The sequence below is a fragment of the Suricata suricatta genome, chromosome 13, assembly GCF_006229205.1.
Source record: "Suricata suricatta isolate VVHF042 chromosome 13, meerkat_22Aug2017_6uvM2_HiC, whole genome shotgun sequence".
NCBI classification, from domain to species: domain Eukaryota; kingdom Metazoa; phylum Chordata; class Mammalia; order Carnivora; family Herpestidae; genus Suricata; species Suricata suricatta.
The window spans coordinates 11,925,267-11,944,890 of NC_043712.1; the positions used below are offsets into that span (position 1 = coordinate 11,925,267).

Sequence of the window (19,624 nt, forward strand, 5' to 3'; positions counted from 1 at the left end):
GTTAGTGCCTTCCTCATGAGCCTGTGAGGATTGCCTGAGACAATCTATCTGAAGTTCTTCTCACAGCTCTTGGTACATGAAAATGTCCATATGTCTTAGGTTTTATCACTAATAACTTTTTAATCTCAGAGCAGTTAAGCATGAGGAAATTATTTTTAATATAGTTTATTGTATAGTTGGTTTCCATAAAACACCTAGTGCTCATCCCAACAAGTGCCCTCCTCCATGCCCATCACCCATTTCCCCCTCTTCCCCTCCTCCCATCACCCCTCAATTTGTTCTCATATTTAAGAGTCTGTGTGGTTTGTCTCAAGCATGAAAAATCTATTAAATGATTTCATTATTTCATTCATGCATTCATTCATTTGTTCCTTTTGATAAATATTTATTAAAGCTTTCATAAAGATGGCAATCTAGGCTATGGAGCACAACAATAAATAAAATAGAGATACATCATCTGGCAGAGCCTATATTTAAGAAGAAGAAGCAAACAAAAACTGAAACAAACAATTCAATGCACAACAAACAAACACACAAAAATCAAAACAGCAAAACTCATGGCAATGGTAATTGGTGGAAAGTATCATGGAGTAAAGCAAAGCAAGGGAGGGATATGAAGCAGTTCAGATTTATATATTTTTTATTTCTTTAAGTTTATTCATTTATTTATTTTTAATAATCTCTTCACCCATTGTGGGGCTCAAACTCATAACCCCAAGATCAACAGTCATGCTAGTCAGACTGAGCCAGCCAAGCACCCCAGTCTAGATCTAAATAGGGTGGTCAAAGAGTTAGGGAAAGGGAAGGAGGGAAATCGTGAGAAATTCTTAAATACTAACAACTAACTGAGGGCCAAACAGGGAGGGGGAAAGGAGAAAGGGAATGATGGTCATGGAGGAGGACACTGTGGGGAAGAGCACAGGGTGTTATATGGAAACCAACGTGACAATAAAGGATGGACTTCGAGGGTGTCATGCTAAGTGAAATAAGTCAGGCAGAGAAGGACAGATACCATATGTTTGCACTCACAGATAGGTCTAACAGGAGAACAGGAGAAACCTAATGGAGGACCTGGGGGGAAGGGAAGAGGGAAAGAGAGGTGGAGAGAGAGGGACGCAAAACTTGAGAGACTATTGAATACTGAAAACGAACTGAGGGTTGAAGGGGGAGGGGGAGGGGGGAAGAGGTGGTGGTGATGGAGGAGGGCACTTGTGGGGATGAGCACTGGGTGTTATATGGAAACCAATTTGACAATAAACTATTTTTTTAAAAAAAGAGAGAGATGTCTGGGTAAGGTGAGATATGATTTAAATTTCTAAAAAGTTGTTTTCTATTTTTATTTTATTTTTTGATACAATGAAGTTTTATTTTATTTTATTTTATTTAAATTCTTTTAAAGTCTACTTTTTTTAATAGTTTATTGTCAAATTGGTTTCCATATAACACCCAGTGCTTCTCCCCACAAGTGCCCCCCACCATGACCATCACCCCCTCCCTCCCGCCCCCTCCCCCTTCAGTCCATGGTTTGTTTTCAGTATTCAGTAGTCTCCCTTGATCTGTGTCCCTCCCATGGGGAGAGGAAGGGGGAAAGAGAGTGTTTTCTATTTTTAAATGTTTATTTATTTTTGAGAGACAGAGCACAAGTGGGGAAGGAGCAGAGAAAGAGGATGACACAAAATCTGAAGCAGGATCCAGGCTCTGAGCCATCAGCATAGAGCCTGAAACAGGGGTCAAACTCACAAACTATGAAATCATGACTTAAGCTGAAGTGAGACACTTAACCGACTGAGCCACCCAAGCACCCGATTTAAAAAATAGTTGATTAGAATGGGAATGTTTCCATTAAACTTCCATTATCTGAGAAGAAAATCTCAGACTCCAGCAAAGAATTTATTAGATCCACGTTTTGCCCTATTATTCTCAATGTCAACTCACAGCTGCCAGCACTGTAATTGCTGAGATGGCTGCCTCAGAAACTCTCTATCCCTCAAAAATGCATGATTTTCTAGTGTAAGGATGCAGGTCTGATTCAGGTTTCCCCTCTGACCTTGAAGGCCAGCTAACACCATTAACATTTCTGGGGGCGGGCCTAAAGATGGAGGTTAAGACTAGTCATGCCCTACCTGAGGGTTCTGGGTCCACTCTGTAATTGGTTAAAATTACTGTCAATGATGTGATGCTATATTGATTGGACCCCTGTACCTGTGTCACAATTTCCTGTAACTCCCCCTTCCCAAACTCATAAAAGGCCCTGCCCCGCCATGTTTGGGGCTCACTCCACGTGGATCCAGTACACTGGTGGAGTCTGTGAGCCCGTGCTTATATAAGCCCGTAATAAAGCCCTTTGCTTTTGCATGCGTGCTTCGGCCTCCCTGGCAGTCTCTGGTTTTGGGGGGCGATATTAAAATCTGGGCATAACACTAGGTCCTACTCAAGGCTCTCTCTCAGTCCAGAAGCTTCCCAAATCATCAATCTTCAAATACATATATCTTCCCCCCAGATATGATGAGGCTCATTTACCCCCCCAAAATGTGGAGGTATACCAAAGAAAGAAACATTTAGTTGACTATTCTCTTTGCTCAACTGTCTAGCATGTAGGTCTGAACACATAGAAGGGATTCAATATCAGTGAAGTCAGCGTATCAGCTTCCTTTCTATAGACAAGAGGGGAAAACACTAAGCCAAAATCCAACCCTGGCAGCACCAAATGTTGGCAAGGTTGTGGAGCAACAGGGGGTCTCATTCATTGCTGGTGGGAGTGTGAAATGGTACGGCCACTTTGGAAGACAGTTGGCTATTTCTTAGAAAACTAAACATACTCTTACCATCATATGGTCTTGCAATCACACTCCTTGGTATTTATTCAGATAAGTTGAAAACTTATCCACACAAAACCCTGAACAGATGTTTATAGCAGTATTATTCATAATTGCCAAAACTTGGAAGCCACCAAGATGCTCTTTAGCAGGTTAATGAGTACTTGAGGGACATCTGGGTGGAAATTCACAGGGTGTCTGTCTTGGTCCTTCCAGGCTACTATAACAGAATACCACAGACTGGGTGGCTTATGAGCAACAGAAATTTATTTCTCATAGTCCGGAGGTTGGTGTATGGGTGTCTAGTTTGGTCTTGTTCCCTATTCCATAGACAACCGTCTGTCTTCTCGTTGTGTCCTCATATGGTGGAAGGGGCAAGGGTGCTACCTGGGATGACTCATATAACCCCATTCATGAGGGGCTCAACTTTATGATCTAATCACCTCCCAAAGTCTCCACCCCCAAATACCATCACACTGGCGACTAGGTTTCTTTTTTGTTTGTTTGTTTGTTTGTTATGTTTTTTAAATTTATTTTTGAGAGCTAGAGAGAGACAGCGTGAGCAGGGGAGGGTCAGAGAGGGAGGGAGACACAGAATACGAAGCAGGCCCCACGCTCTGAGCTAGCTCTCAGCACAGAGCCCGATGCGGGGCTCGAACCGACGAACCGTGAGATCATGACCTGAGCCAAAGTTGGCCGCTTAACCGACTGAGCCACCCAGGCGCCCCAGGACTACGTTTCAATATATCGATTTGGGGGCATACATTCAGTCTACAGCATATATTAATTAAACAGTGGATTTAGAAAATATTCCTTGGGAGCATTTCACTTTATTTCAGTTGTTTCAAATGATTTCCCATTTCATGTTAAACTAGGTCATACCGCCACCAAGATGACTTACTTCTTTTTATTTTCTCTGAATTTTAAAATATATTTTTAAAGTCCATTTTCTACATTTTTTTAAGACACAATAAACTTTAGAGTTCTTTCACTTGTTTCTCAGTATTATTTCAGCCTTAAGTTTTTTGTTTCTTTGACTTCTGGATTCTGGCTTCCGATAGGTTAAGCCGTGTGAGACCTGAGATCAAGATTCCCTCCTCCCTGCCAGGCTAGGGTTTGATTTGCCTACATTCTTCTATGTATGACTCATTCAAGTGGACTCTTGTTCCCGCGAAAAGAATGAGTGTTCACTCATGGCATGTGCAACAGTGCTTTTGTTTCTTCATAGTTTTGTTCAGAACTCTGGATGGTAACTGATTCTCATCATCTGAGTGTATAATCATTTGCTGTCAGGAGTCTACATAATAAGGTAATTGATACCAGGCATTGCCCTTGATACAGACTCTCTAAATAGAATCCTGGGACCTGGGATGGAGTTGCTCGTATATTTGAAGAGCAATGTATCACTTTCATGACAAGAGAGATGAGAAAAGACTGCTAATCTTTGGGATATAATAGCATTCTGAATGTTCAGATTATCACTGGTTGTAGCTGGATATGGAATAGAGATGGAGGGGAGAGCATTAGAAGATCAAGTGACCACAGCACAGAGGTGCTAAGACAATAGTCACAATGCTTATGGGGTGGGCGAGGTGATGCTGACTGTCCAAGCATTATACACAAAATAAGCAAAAAAACCTAAAGCTTTAAATACAGATAAGCATCAGAGTGCCTCTAGAGCACCATAAACAGGAACTTTTTTCTTTATTTCATGTGTGCATATGTGGCCATAGCTGAGAATCAGGCCAAAAAACCATATTGTAAAGGATCGTAATGTTAAAATATGAATTAGTTGCTAACACCAGCAGTTTTCTTATATTAATACAAAGGCCTTGGTTAGGAAGAAGTAGAAGGAAAAAATATTAATTTTTTATAAAAAATTTAAAAAAATAAAAATCTTGAAAGAAAGCTTTTTAAGCTATTTTATGTTATCATGAAATACGGTGTTTTCTTTAGGTGTTTTAAATAGATGTTCTTTGTCAGGTTTGGCTAAATTTTTAAGGGTTTTTATTACACACAGGTGCTGAATATATTGAACACATTTTTGCATTTGTTGAGATAATTACATAACTGTAATAGTTTGTGTTTCCTGGTGAATTACATTGATTAGTTTTGTTAATGTTTAATCATTCTACATATTTAGAATGCATCCCACTTGATCATGTTATATTACTCTTTTTATGTGTTGCTAGATTTCTTTTTCTAATATTTTGTTATGACATTTGCATCCCTGTTCAAGAGAGAGATTTGTCTGTAATTTTCCTTTTTTGCCTTTGCCAGGTTTGGTATCAAGGTTACATTGTACTCATAAAATAAGTTGGAATGTATGCTCTATTTCTATTAAGAACTAACTATCACTATTATCTTCTCTTTAAATATTTGGAACTTTTCCCAGTGCAGCCATCTGGACTTAGAGATTCTTTGTAAAAAGCATTTTAATAATAAACTTAATTCCCTTAATATATCAGTTTTCCCATTTTCAGTGTTTTCTGTCAGTTTTAATAAATGGTATCCTCGAGGATTTTTCTATTTGATCTAAAACTTCAAATGCCCTAGTGCAAAGTGGTCCATAAGAAACTCTTAACATCCTTTCTGTATCTGAGCATCTATAATAATGCTTCCTGTTTTAGTTCTTATATTTGTATCTTTCCCTTTTATCTTTAAAAGTGTTATTGAGATATAAGTGACATAACATTATGTTAGTTTCGGATGTATAATATATTGATTGTTATTTGTTGTATACTAAAAAATGATCACCATAATACATCTAGTTAACATTCATCACCATGCATAGTTACTATGTTTTTCTAGTCATGAGAACATTTAAGATCAACTGTCTTAGTAATTTCAAATATGCAATACAGTATTATTAACTATGTAACCATGGTGCACATTACATTCCCAGGACTTATTTATTTTATAAATGGAAGTTTTCTTATCTTCACTCATTTTGCCAACACCCCACCCATCACCTCTGGCAGACACCAGTCTGTTCTCTGTCTCTGAGTTCATTGTTTGGGGATTTTTTTTTGGTGGGAGAGTCACACATATAAGTAAGATTATACAATTTTTGTCTTTCTTAATGTGACTTACTTTACTCAGCATAAAACCTTCAAATTCCATCCATATTGTCACAAGTGGCAAAATTTCTTTCTTTTTATGACTGAATAATATTCCATTATATGTGTATATTTTCTTTATCCATTGTGTGTGTGTATCCATTGGTGGACACTTAGGTTGCTTCTAGGTCTCAGCAACAGTAAATAATGCAGCAATAAACATAGGAGTGCAGATACCTTTTCAAGCTCGTGTGGGTTTTTTTTGTTTGTTTGTTTCTTTTGGATAAATACCCAAAGGTGGAATTGCTAGATCATATGGTATTTCTACTTTTAGCTTTTTGAGAAACCTGTCTACTGTTTTCCATAGTGGCTGCACTAATTTACATTCCCATCAACAGTGTGCAAGAGTTCCCTTTTTCTCTACATTGTATCACATATTTGTCATTTTTTGTGTTTTTGATAATAGCCATACCAACAGGTGAGTTATTCTTTAATTCAATGGGTAATGACCACTGAGGAGGGCACTTTTGGGGATGAGCACTAGGTGTTGTATGTAAGCCAATTTAATATAATAAATTATATTAAAAATACCTTATTATGTTTTATTTTAGGAAGAAAAATATTCCAATTGAATTAGTAATTAGAACTATATCTATTAAAGATATTATCAAAATGACTCTGAAAAACTATGGTTTTTTTCCTAACTAATCATCATATCCAGTAATCTGATAAAATGCATCCCTGTCTGTGTTTGTGTGGTTTTGGTTTCCATTTTCCTGATGATTAATGATGAACTTGTTGACCGTCTGAATATCTTCCTTGGAAAAAATATCTATTCAGATCCTCTACCCTTTTTGTAATTGGATTGTTTGCTTTTTTCCTATTGAGTTGTATGAGTTCTTTATATATTTTTGGATATTAACACCTAATCAGATGTATGCTTTGCAAATATGTTCTCCCATTCAGTAGGTTGGCTTTTTTGATGTGTTGATGGTTTCCTTTGCTGTGTGTTTGCTTTTTGGTTTGATGTAGTCCCCCTTGTTTATTCTTGTGTTTGTTGCTTCACTTTTAGTGTCAAATCAAAAAAAGGTTATCACCAAAACCAATGTCCAGGAGCTTACCACCAGGAGTTTTATGGATTCACATCTTATGTTAGAGTCTTTAATCCATTTGAGTTAATTTTTGTGTATGCCATAAGATAATGATCCATTTTACTCTTTTGCATGTAACTATCCAGTTTTCCTAACACCATTTATTGAAAAGACTGTTCCTTTCCCATTGTTTATTCTTGGCTCTTTTGCCATAAAACAACTGATGATATTTGCATGGGTTATCTTCCCGGCTCTCTGTTCTGTCCCATTGACCTATGGGGGTCTATTTTTATGCCAATAATAGCTTTATAATACAGTTTGAAATTAGGAGGTGTCATGCCTCCAGCTTTGTTCGTTCTCAAGATTGTATGGCTATTCAAGGTCTTTTGTGGTTCTGTACAAATTTTAGGATTCTTTGTTCTAGTTATGTGAAAAATGCCATCAGGATTGCATTGAATCTATTTATTGCTTTGGCTAGTATGGGCATTTTAACAATATTGAGTCTTCCAATCCATGAGCATGAGATACCTTTCCATTTATTTGTGTCTTCTTAAATTTCTTTCATCAATGTCATAGTTTTCAGTGTATAGGTCTTTCACCATCTTGCTTAAATTTATTCCTAGGCATTTTATTCTTTTTGATGCAATTGTAAGTGGGATTTTTTAAAATGTTCTCTTTTTGATAATTTGCTATTAGTATATAGAAACAACATTGTTTTTGTATATTAATTTTATATCATGAAACCTTACTGAATTCATTTACTAGTTAGTTCTAAGAGTTTTTTGGTGGAGTCCTTAGGGTTTTTTATATATAATATTATGCCATCTGCAAATAGTGACAGTTTCACTTTTTCCCTTTTCGTCAGAATACCTTTACCTTGCCTAATTGCTCTGGCTAGGACTTCTAATACTATAAAAGTGGTGAAAGTGGGTATCTTTGTCTTGTTCCTAGTCCTAAAGGAAAGCTTTCAGCTTTTTACCATTGTGCATAATGTTAACTATAGGTTTATAAATCTTGCCTTTATTATGTTGAGGTACATTTTCTCTATACCCATTTCATTGAGAATTTTAACAAAATTGAATGTTGAATTTTTTCAAATGCTTTTTCTGCATCTATTGAGATGATCATATGCCTTTATTTTAGTAATGTGGTGTGTCACATTGATTTACAAGTGTTGTATCATTCTGTCTCCCTGGAATAAATCCCATTCCAATCTTGGTGTGTATTCCATTTAATGCATTGTTGAATTTACTTTGCTAATATTTTGTTTAGGGTGGATATCTTTATGGCAAAGATTGTGGTGATGATTTCATGACTGTATACATACCTCTAAACTCATCAATTTGTACACATGAAATATCTACAACTTTTTGTATGACAATTATACCTCAAAAAAAGATGTTTTCTAAAAAAATGTAAAAAGCTATGATGAAGAACATCATAATCAAATTACTTGAAAACCAGTAATAAAAATAAAATCGTGAGAGCAGACTTGGAAGAAAAAGATGCATTTTGAAGAAGGGCAAGAAAAACAGCAAATTTCTCATTGGAAGTAATTCAAATCACAAGACAATGAATCAACATCCTTAAAATGCTGGGGTGCCTGGATGGCTCAGTCAGTTAAGTGTCTGACTTTGGCTCAGGTAATGATCTCATAGTCCATGGGTTCGAGCCCCATGTCAGGCTCTGTGCTGACATCTCAGAGCCTGGAGCCTGCTTCAGATCCTGTGTCCCCCCCCCCTCTCTCCCCCTCCCCTGCTGCTAGCACTCTCACTGCCCCAACAATAAATAAAACAATTTTTTCAAAAAGGAGAAGGAGGGTAGGTTTAGAAAAGCATATGAGGGTGCCTTTTGAGAGTGATGGATATGTTTGTGGTCTTGATTGTGCTGATGACTTCATGTATATACATCATAATATATTAAGTTGAACATTTAAAGCCTGTATGTTGATTACATCCCAATAAAAGTGTAAGTGAAAGCAAAGAAATAAGAAATCAGCAGGAGTCCCCTTGGACAACAGAGATATTCCCATTGAGACCTTTCTTTCATTATCTTAATTGAACAATCTTCACACCAGGGAAGACTTTCCACACAAGTGTATTTCACAGCAAAATTTAACATGAAAAGACACTTTTTCTTTATTTTCATATTTCAGAGAATATTCCTTTGGAAGAATGAGGTTTTTCCATCCATTTATAATCTAAAGGATGGGCGATTAGAGAGACATCTGCACTATTCCAGTGTCTCACGAAGGGATGGTTCTTTATATTTGGTCCATGTTTTATTATCTACACAGCCTCCAAGGCTAAGAGTTTCTCTCATTGTGCTGGAAAATGTTGACAGGATTTTCCTCCTGGGTTATATCATATCAATTACCTATAACATTCCCAGGGTCAGTGTAGATATTATTTTCAGGATATGCATCTTTTAAAAAACAGAAATTTATTCTCTCACAGTGTAGATGCTAAAAATCCATAATCCAGGTGTTAGCAGAGGTGGTTTAGTGAATATTAGTAAAAAGAAATCTCACTTAAAATGAAATCTAGAAGACAGAAGGGGGAGCTGTCACATCCTACCCCTTGTCATCAATTGCAGACCCCAACAGGGAGAGTTCCTTGTGAATCTTGCAAGTGGATACCACTTTACAAGGCCCATCAGGAGAAGAAAGTTGTTCTCCTACCCCAGCAACAAGCCAGCCAATGAGGGACTCACAATTCAGCCAAGGAAAAGCTAGTTTATTCCAGTGGATTTCTTGATTCAGTTACACATGTTGCTCTGAAGCACTTAATTCAGGTGTTCTCAACCTCTGCTGCACTTTAGAAACACCTGCCAGAAATTTTGTATTGTATTTAGATTTTGAGAAACCATATGAAGCATTTAGTTAGTCAGCTACTCCAAATGGTAAGCCAGCACTCTGAATTTGCCTATCTTAAAGCTTGGAGTTAAATTGTAATTTTAAACTCTAAAAAAAATTTTTTTAAGAATTGAAAGTGAAACTAAGAGCAGATTCCTAAAGTATCAATTATTAATTTTATACAGCCATTTTAAAGGTGTTCTGATTATCTACACCATTAAGGTTCACAAATGTTCGTATAAATTCATATGAAGTCCACATAAAGACTTGACATTTCCAAACTACATCACATTTGACATCAAAATTCTTCAACATAGGCATCAGAAATGTAACAAATGAGAAGATACAGCTTATAAATTTTTAACAGATCCAAAATAGCAAATAAATTTGCAGTCAAATGGCTTTTTCCTTAAAGAGGAAATCAAGGATTTTTTTTTGTTTTGGTCTATTTATGAGTAAGAGGCAATACTGCAATTGTTAAGGAAAATTCCTTCTCCTGACTTAAAGTAAGTTTGGTGCTTTGAAGACAATTGAGATAAGGGTGTTTCTGTATGTGCCAAATCCCAAGGCTTAAGGAAACCAAAGGGGTATAAAATAAAGTAAAAAGAAGTTTGGTTCACAGAATGCAGATGGTTACCACAAAGTATCACTTGAGGTGTTTGTGCCCAGAGATTTAAATTAACTCATTGATTTTAGGGAGAACAAACAGGAGGAACTGTCAAAGCAAATAATCTGGAAACAGAGAAGTGGAGAGGGTGCCAGCAACAAGGATGGTCCTCTGCATAGTATTCCAAGGAAGAATCTCTGACAGTGCCATTTGGTGAACTAGGAACTGAGGTGAGGTGATTGTCACTTGGAGAAAAAGATCTCCCTCTTAAAAAGTCCTCCCAGACTCCCTTTCATGTCCCTGTTCCTCAGGCTGTAGATGAAGGGGTCCAGCATTGGGGTAACCACTGTGTACATCACTGAAGCAATTGTGTCTTTTCATTGGAGTTGTTTCATCATAGGAAAAATGCACAGAACCATAATTTTCTGGTGGAATAGAAATACCACAGAGAGGTGGGAGCCGCAAGTGGACAAGGCTTTACAGATCCTTTGGTAGAGTGAACCCTCAGGATGAAGACCCCAATGCAGACATAACAGACCAGGATGCCAGTCAGTGGTATAATGATTCCCATACCCCCACCGGGAAGTGAAGATGACCGACTCATTGATGGAAGTGTCAGAGCAGGACAACTTGAGCAGAACAGCAAGATCATGAAAGAAATGAGGGACAGTGAGAGCATGGGACGATGTGCCGCTACATGAGAATAACCAGGACACAGCTACTGGTGAGACATGCAGGTTTTCTCACACGATGGTGGTGTTGTATAGATGGCAGATGGGCACATATGTGTTACATGCCACCACTGCAGGAAGGAGACTGTCAATACCAAAAAAATGTGAAAAAATACATCTGTGTTACACACACTGCATATGGGGTAGATCGATCTTGAGTATACATATTTATCAGCATCTCTGGAATGGTGACAGATAAAAAGGAGACATCTATGAGGACCAAGTGGCTGAGGAAGAAGTACATGGGGGTGTGGAGGTGAGAGTCCAGCCTGATGAGCAGGATGAGCAGGTTCCCCAGCACCGTGGTCAGGTACATGCCCAGGGACAGAACGGAGAACACGTCCTGTTGCTCCAGCCTTATGGGGGAGCCCAGGAAGAGGAGCATGGTGCTCTTGCTCTCCCTCCACATTCTGCTTTTCTGTCTACTGGGAGTAAGGGGATAGGGAAATGTCAACACTTTGGAAGTTGATAATGGCCACCATTATCATTTCTTATTTTCTCCTGAAAAAAAATAATAACAGCCTGAATTTCAATCATTCCCTAGTGTTCCCAAAGCATGAGATTCACCCTTAATGCCCAACATTATTCCTTTCAGTGGAAACCAGAGCAAATTCATTCTTATTTGTTTTTGATCTACTATGTTCCTAGCACTGTGCTACTAATTGGAGATAGAAGAATGAATAGGACACACAGGGCATCTTCCCCCAGGATGCTGACTTTCCAGAGAATGCCTGACAGAAGACAGACTTAAGGAATATTATTGCTCTATCAATGGAATATTATTCAGCCACAAAAAAGAATGAAATCTTGCCATTTGCAGTGACATGGATGGAGCTAGAGAGTATAATGCTAAATGAAATAAGTCAGACAGAGACAGACAAATACCATATGGTTTTGCTCATATGTGGAACTTAAGAAACAAAACAAAAAAGCAAAGGAAAAAAATGAGAACGAGTCAAAGCAAGAAACAGACTTTTAACTAAAGAGAACAATCTGATGGTTAGCAGAGGAGAGGTGGGTGAGGAGATGGGTTAAATATGGGATGAAAATTAACCAGTGCACTTGTGATAAGCACCAGATGTTGTATGGAAGTGTTGAATCAGTATATTGTACACCTGAAACTAATATTAGAATTAAACTGGAATTTAAATAAAAACTTTAAAAATGGGAAAATCATTTGACCAGACTCTTCACCAATGGAGACTTGAGGATGGCAAATAAACACACGAGAATGTGCTTGACATCATTATTAATAAGTAAAACAAATTAAAACTGCAATAAGATACCACTATACACCTATTAGAATGTCTAAAATTAGAAAGACTACTGCTATTCAGTGTCATTCAAGATATGAAAGAACTGTAACTCTCATACACTGCTGGTGGCAATGTAAAATGACACTATCTCTTTGAAAAATATTTTGACAAGTTCTTTAAAAGTTAAGTATATAGGTAGCATATTACTAGGTATTTGCCCAAAGGAAAAAAAAATGTAGATGTCTATAAAAATACAAAATACAAAATAAAATACAAAAATAAAAATACAAAAAATGTTTATAACAGCTTTATTTAATAGTCCAAAACTTGAACCACTCTAAACATCCATCAACAGGCAAATGGACAGAAAGGTTGTAGGACAGCCTTATAATAAAATACAGCTCAGCAATAAAAAGAATGAACTATTGATAAAAATTGGTACATGGATGAATCTCAAAATGCTTATGGTGAGTGAAAGAGGGCAGCAGCAAAAGAATACATACTGGATGATTCCATTTAGATAAACTTCTAGAAAATGGGAATTAATGTGAATAATAAAAAAAAAAAGATCAGTAGTTGCCCTGGGGACAGATCAGAGGAACAAAGAGGAGCAGGAGGGTAAGCAGAGGAAACTTTATTGTCATGATGGTTTATCTTAGATAGTTTCATGGGTGTATACCAACATCAAAAGAATCTTGCCATTCCTCTATTGAATAGCTTCCAATGGATTCCCCAAACACTCACACTAAAAATGAAACTACTAATGTGGTTAATTTTATGTGTCCACTTGGCTAGGTGACACTACCCAGATATTTAGTCAAACACTATTCTAGATGTTTCTATGAAGGCATTTTTTAAATGGGATTAACATTTTTTAAAATTTAAATTCAAGTTAGTTAACATATAGTGTAGTGCTAGTTTCAGGAGTATAATTTAATGATTCATTACTTACATATAACACCCAGTACTCACCCCAACAGTTGCCCTCCCTAATGCCCATCATCTATTTAGCCCATCCCCCCACCATCTCTCCTCCAGCAACCCTCAGTTTGTTCTCTGAATTTAAGAGTCTTATATGGTTTGCCTCCCTCTTGCTCATTTTCTTTTTATCAGCAGATTTGGAGCAGATTGCTTCCATACTGCAGATGGGCCTCATCCAGTCTGTAGGGCTTTAAGTCTGACTTCCCACAAAGAAGTAATTCTGCCAGAAAACTGCCTTTGGGTTCAAACTGAAACATTTCTCTGGTGGTCCTGTCACCCTCCAGATTTGGGACTTACTAGCCTCCATAATCATATGAGCTAATTCTTTAAAACTTCCCTCCACACCCCTCTCTCCCACAAACACACACAAACTCTCTTAGTTCTATTTATCTGGAGAACTTTGACTAATCAATACACTTACTATGACCTGAGGTGCCTTACAAATCTGGTTCTCTGGTATCTCTAAACTTATCATCTACCACCCACCACCCACTCATCCCTGTATAGCTATAGAGGTCCATTTAACGTTCCTGGAATAGGCCTGGTACCATCTGACCTCAGAGTATTTCTAGTTGCTGATCTTCATGGTTAGTATGCTTTTTCCTCAGAAATCCCCATGGCTCACTTACCCGTCCTCACTAATGTCTTAGTTTTACCTTTCTAGTGAGCTCTACCTTGACCACATAGCATTGAATTATAAAGCAGCCCCCACCAGAACTCTCATTCCCTCCCTCCTTTTTTATCTGAGTATAGCTGACACACAATACTACATTAATTTCAGTTGCACAACATAGTGATTCAACAAGTTTACACATGATGCCATGTTTACTGTAAGTATAGCTACCACCTGTTCTGTTACATTGCCATTGACTATATTCCTTATGCTCTGCCTTTTGTTCCTATGTCTTATTGATTCCATAACTGGAGGGCTGTTTCTCCCACTCCCTTTGACCCATCTTCCCTCTACCTGCCCCGTCTCCCCTCTGGCAACCATCAGTTTGTTCTCTGTGTTTATACGTTAGATTCTGGTTTTTGTTAGTTTATTCATTTCTTTCTTTCTTTTTTTAGATTCCACTTATGAGATAAATCATATTGTTCCCTCTCTTTAATGCTTCCTTTACCTAGAGCAGTTTTTATCTGCAAACAAAACTTAGAATTTATGCATTTATTTCAGATACAAAAACTCATCTCCCACACAGCTTACATGCTAGTAAGGAAACAATGACAATAAGGGAAATAAGTAAAGTTCATGGTGTATTAGAAGGTTGAAAACTGTTATGGAAAGAAAGGAGCATGATGAGTGGGGTCAGGAATGCTGGAATGTAAACTCTACATGGGAATCGATTTTTAGGTCTTTCTCTTTTTTAACTTGTATGCCCAGAGCTTGGAAAATTACCTAGCATATAGTAGTTATGGTAAATATTTTTGTGTGTGTGAATTATGAATTCACACATATATCTTTTCCTTCTTATAAGTAGAAGCTCTCAGTTTGGGAGTAAGACAACACATATTTTCCCAGATTAAAATTAATCAGGGATATAGAGGCTGTTTTTACCACAAAAATCCAACTTAGAGGGGAAAATCATAATCTTCCTAGCATGAAGAAATTTGGTAATTGGATTGACTCCTCTATGCTCCCTATTAACTTCTGGTCACAGGCACAATCAAATAAAAGTTCATTTAAGTTTTAGCAAACCATCAAAAGCACCTAACTATCTAACTACTGCATTAAAAAGGTAAACATTCTGGACTTTCTAAAACTAAACATTAGAAACCTGGCTGAATATTTGTGGACAAGAAACAGGAAATGAGGAGCTGGTTTATATCTCATTTACTTCAACAATAGAAACTGTGAGTTATAATTAAAAGCTAGATATGACCAAAGTGAAAGAAGTCAGGTCCTATAATATAACTGCCCATTTAAAGAGTAATTGGGAAAATGCAAGAAACATGGGTAGTCAACAAACAATTTTGCAAGAAGTCATCTTTAACAAGGTCAGTGGGTAAAATGATACAATTAGGTGATTCTCACTTGGTGAAAAGGATGTTGTTTCTGAAAAAGATCTCCAGAGCCGATTTCATGTCTCTGTTTCTTAGGCTGTAGATGAAGGGGTTCAACATAGGAGTGACCACTGTATACATCAGTGAGGCAATCATGTCTTTGTCATTGGAATTGCTCGATGAGGAGGAAAAGTACAGTGCCATAATTGTTCCATAGAATAGAGACACTACAGAGAGGTGGGAGCCACAGGTGGACAAAGCTTTGCAGATACCTTTGGTAGAGGGGACCTTCAGAATAGAAGCCCCAATGCGCCCATAAGAGACCAGGATGCCAGTCAATGGGAAAATGACAACTGCAGCTCCTGCAGTAACGATGACCAGCTTATTAAGAGAGGTGTTTGAACAGGACAGCCTGAGTAGGATGGGGAGGCTACAGAAAAAGTGGGGAATGATGTTGTCAGCACAGAAGGACACCTGGGTCAGGAGGAGGGTGTGTAAGAGGGCACTGCCACAGGAGAGAATCCAGGAGCCAGCCACCAACAGTGCACACAGATCCTCCTTCATGATGGTGGTGTAGTATAGAGGGTGACAGATGGCTACATATCTATCATATGCCATCACTGCGAGAAGGAGATTATCAACACAACCGAAAAGTATATAAAAATACATCTGTGAAACACATCCTGGATAGGAGATCGATAGATCCTGAGTCTGCATGTTCATCAGCATCTTTGGGACAGTGACAGATGAAAAGGAAACATCAGTGAAGGCCAAGTGGCTGAGGAAGAAGTACATGGGGGTGTGGAGGCGAGAGTCCAGTCTGATGAGCAGCACGATGAGCAGGTTCCCCAGCACCGTGGTCAGGTACATGCCCAGGAACAGGGCGAAGAACACGCCCTGCTGCTCTGGGCGGATGGGGAGCCCCAGGAGGAGGAACTTGGACATGCTGCTCTGGTTCTCTCTCCTCATGCTGCTTTCTCTCCTTTGGGAATAAAGAGAAATGGGAAATGTCAAGTACTTAAAAATACTAAGCATAGCAATTACTGTATAGTCAAATATTTTCTCCAAGTAACTGTCAGCATTCAGGCAAATATTGCCTTGCAATTCCCATATGGATGGCTTATCCAGTCTGGTGAGAGGGATGCAATGAGATTTGTCTGAACCCTGACATAGTCACTTGGAGAAAGTACAGAACATCAAACTCTTCAGTCAAAATCAAGAACAACTCATTCTTTTTTTATTTTGTTTTGTACACATGTGGAGACACTGTGATAGGCACTAGGAAGAAAGTAATAAATAAGTCCCTTCCTCTGGGGAGCCCACATTCCAGTGAGCAGCCTCACAGCCATGATGAAGAGCATGGCTCCGTAGCCACACTGCTCGGGAGCTTGCATCTGGTTTTTGCTTATCCTGATTGTTTCTTGCCCTCTCTGTCTCTGTCTCTTCTTTTGTCTCTCTCTTTATCACATACACACATACACATCCTTGCCATTTAAAGCATTGAGAAGATTAAAGAAACATACCATGTACAATAATAGGTCCTCAATACATAAACTCACTTCACACCATTAGAATATCTATCATCAAAAAGAAAATAAGAGGAAAGAAAAAGAAGAGAAAAGAAAAGAAAAAAATGGAGGGAGTGAGGAAGGAAAGAAGGAAGGAAGAAACAAAGGAAGGAAGGAACGAAGGAAAGAAGGAAGAAAATTAGTCTTGGTGAGGATGTGGAGAAATTGGAACACTTGTGTGTTGCTGGTACACATAAAATGGTGCAGTAACTATGAAAAACAACTATGACAGTTCCTCAAAATATTAAACAAAGAATTACCATATAATCCAGAAGTTCCACCTCTGGGTATATATCCAAAACAATTGAAATGAGGTTCTCAAACAAATATTTGTACACCCACTTTCAAAGCAGCATTATTCATTTTTTATGAATATAATTTATTGTCAAATTGGCTTACATACAACACCAAGTGCTCATTCCAACAAGTGTCCTTTTCAATGCCCATCACCCATTTTCCTCTTGCCTCCACCCCCCTCATCTACCCTCAGTTTGTTCTTTGTATTTAAGAGTCTCTTGTGGTTTGCCTCCCTCCCTCTCTGTTGGTAACATTTTTCCCCCTTCCCTTCCCACATGGCCTTCTGTTAAGTTCCTCAAGATCCACACATGAGTGAAAACATATGACATCTGTCCTTCTCTGACTGACTTCTCTGTCCAGTTTCATCCACGTTGCTGTGAATGACATGATTTCCTTCTTTCTCAAAGCAACATTATTCATGACGGCCATTGATAAATGAACGGATAAACGCAATGTGGTATGTACATACAATGAAATGGAAAGAAGGAAATCATGGCATATGCTGCAGCATGGATGAACCTTGACATTAGCTGACTAAAATAAGTCAGTCACCAAAGTATAAATACTGTATGACCCCATTTACATGAGCTCCTAGATAGTCAAATTTATAGAGACAAAGTAGAATGGTGGTGGCCAGCAGTTAGGGAGAAGGGAAATGAGAAATTATTGTTCAATGTATACCGTTTCAGTTTGAGAAGATAAAAAAGTTCTGGAAGTAGATGGTGGTGATGGTGTAAATGTACTTAATGCCACCGAACTGCACACTTAAAAATTCCTTAAATAGTAAATTTTATGTTATGCATATTTCACCAAAATTAAAAAACTTAAGTTGGTAAATATATGAACAATAGTTAATAAATTATTGACTAAAGATAGCAGTCAAAGTGTGTCTTGCTAGCTCAGTTGTAGAGAGCATGAGACTCTTGATCTCAAGGTTGTGAGTTTAAACCCCACATTAGGTGTAGAGGTTACTTAAAAATAAACTATTTTATAAATAAATAAATAAATAAATAAATAGGAGGGTGACCCAAAAATAAAATAAATAAACTCACTGTTTTGACAGGATGAGTAACCAAGATCACAGGTCAGGAATTAAAGATAACAGAAATATGAATAGACCATCAATCAAGATCAAATAGCTTATTGAAAATGTGTGTCTACTTCTGTGGTCTCTCCTACACATTCAGGGCAACCGGGAAGGCCCAGACCATGGACCCTGATGATTACTTCATCCATAGCAATTGACTTACCGCATTTTGAATAAATTTGTCAATAAATGACTTCTTCGTGTTTGCTATCCTTTCTCTCCCCTTCTATCTCCAGTACTTCAAAATGGCTGAGTTCTTTTTTTTTTTTTAAGAGAGAGAGAGAACCAGCAGGGAGGGGGAGATAGAGAGGGGCACAGAGGATATGAAGTGGGCTCTGTCCTTACAATAGAGAGCCCAAATGCAAGGCTCAAGCTCATGAACTGTGAGATCATGACCTGAGACAAAGTTGTATGCTTAACCAACTGAGCCACTCAGATGCCCCCAAAATGGCTGCGTTCTAAGCATATATTCAATGTGAGTGACATGAGAATTTGCCCAGTGAGGTGGCTAAGGAATTAAGATGTTATAAATACTATTGGACTGAGGAGTTACATCAGAATTCAGTGTCATCTGAGTAACTAGACAAGGTTCCAGAATTAACTACACCGTGTTACTCAAAGTGGAAATGTGGAAATCACTGAAAGTCAATGAAGAAAATTTGGGGCCCTGGAGAAATTCAGTAGCCTTCAAACCACATGGACAGATTACCACTAACTTAGCATAAAGAGGACTTTGATTAGAGCTTCCTGTTTATGTCTAGGACTGAGACAAGAGAAGAATCAGACTCTTGTGCTGTTTCCTTAGGTCGAGTGCATAGACATATTGCTATGTCCCACACATATGTGAGTGTGTTAGGCACAAAAACAGAAACACAAAGTAACACAGAAACAAAACTAAGGTGCTGTGTTTGGGCTCTCTCTTACCTATACTCATCTCTAGTTGAAAGTGTAGAAGGTGAGGGAGAGGGTGAAATGGGTGATGGGCATGGAGGAGGGCACTTGTTGGGATGAGCACTAGGTGTTTTATGGAAACCAACTATACTATAAACTATATTAAAAAATAATTTCCTCATGCTCAAATGCTTTGAGATTAAAAAGTTGTTAGTGATAAACCCTAACACATATGGACATTTTCATGTACCAAGAGCTCTGAGAAGAACTTCAGATAGATTGTCTCAGGCAATCCTCACAAGTTCATGAGGAAGGTACTAACCCCACTATCCCCACTTCACACTGAAAATCTGACTGTTATAGAATTGAATTAAATTGTTCAGAG

General features: G+C 38.0%; 2 protein-coding genes across 2 annotated transcripts in view; one reads left to right on the forward strand and one right to left on the reverse strand.

The window, feature by feature from the left end:
- Positions 1-19,624, forward strand: part of LOC115275853 (olfactory receptor 1J4-like) — a 97,709-nt gene that overhangs the window by 31,809 nt on the left and 46,276 nt on the right. Inside the window, exon 2 of the mRNA XM_029919620.1 lies at positions 16,755-16,763. Within this exon, the coding sequence (XP_029775480.1) occupies positions 16,755-16,763 (9 nt within the window). The remainder of the gene's footprint in view (positions 1-16,754; positions 16,764-19,624) is intronic.
- The window catches only part of LOC115276015 (olfactory receptor 1J4-like), a 39,615-nt gene continuing 35,414 nt past the window's right edge, over positions 15,424-19,624 (reverse strand). Inside the window, exon 2 of the mRNA XM_029919747.1 lies at positions 15,424-16,378. Coding sequence (XP_029775607.1) covers positions 15,424-16,365 — 942 coding nt within the window. The 5' untranslated portion in view covers positions 16,366-16,378. The remainder of the gene's footprint in view (positions 16,379-19,624) is intronic.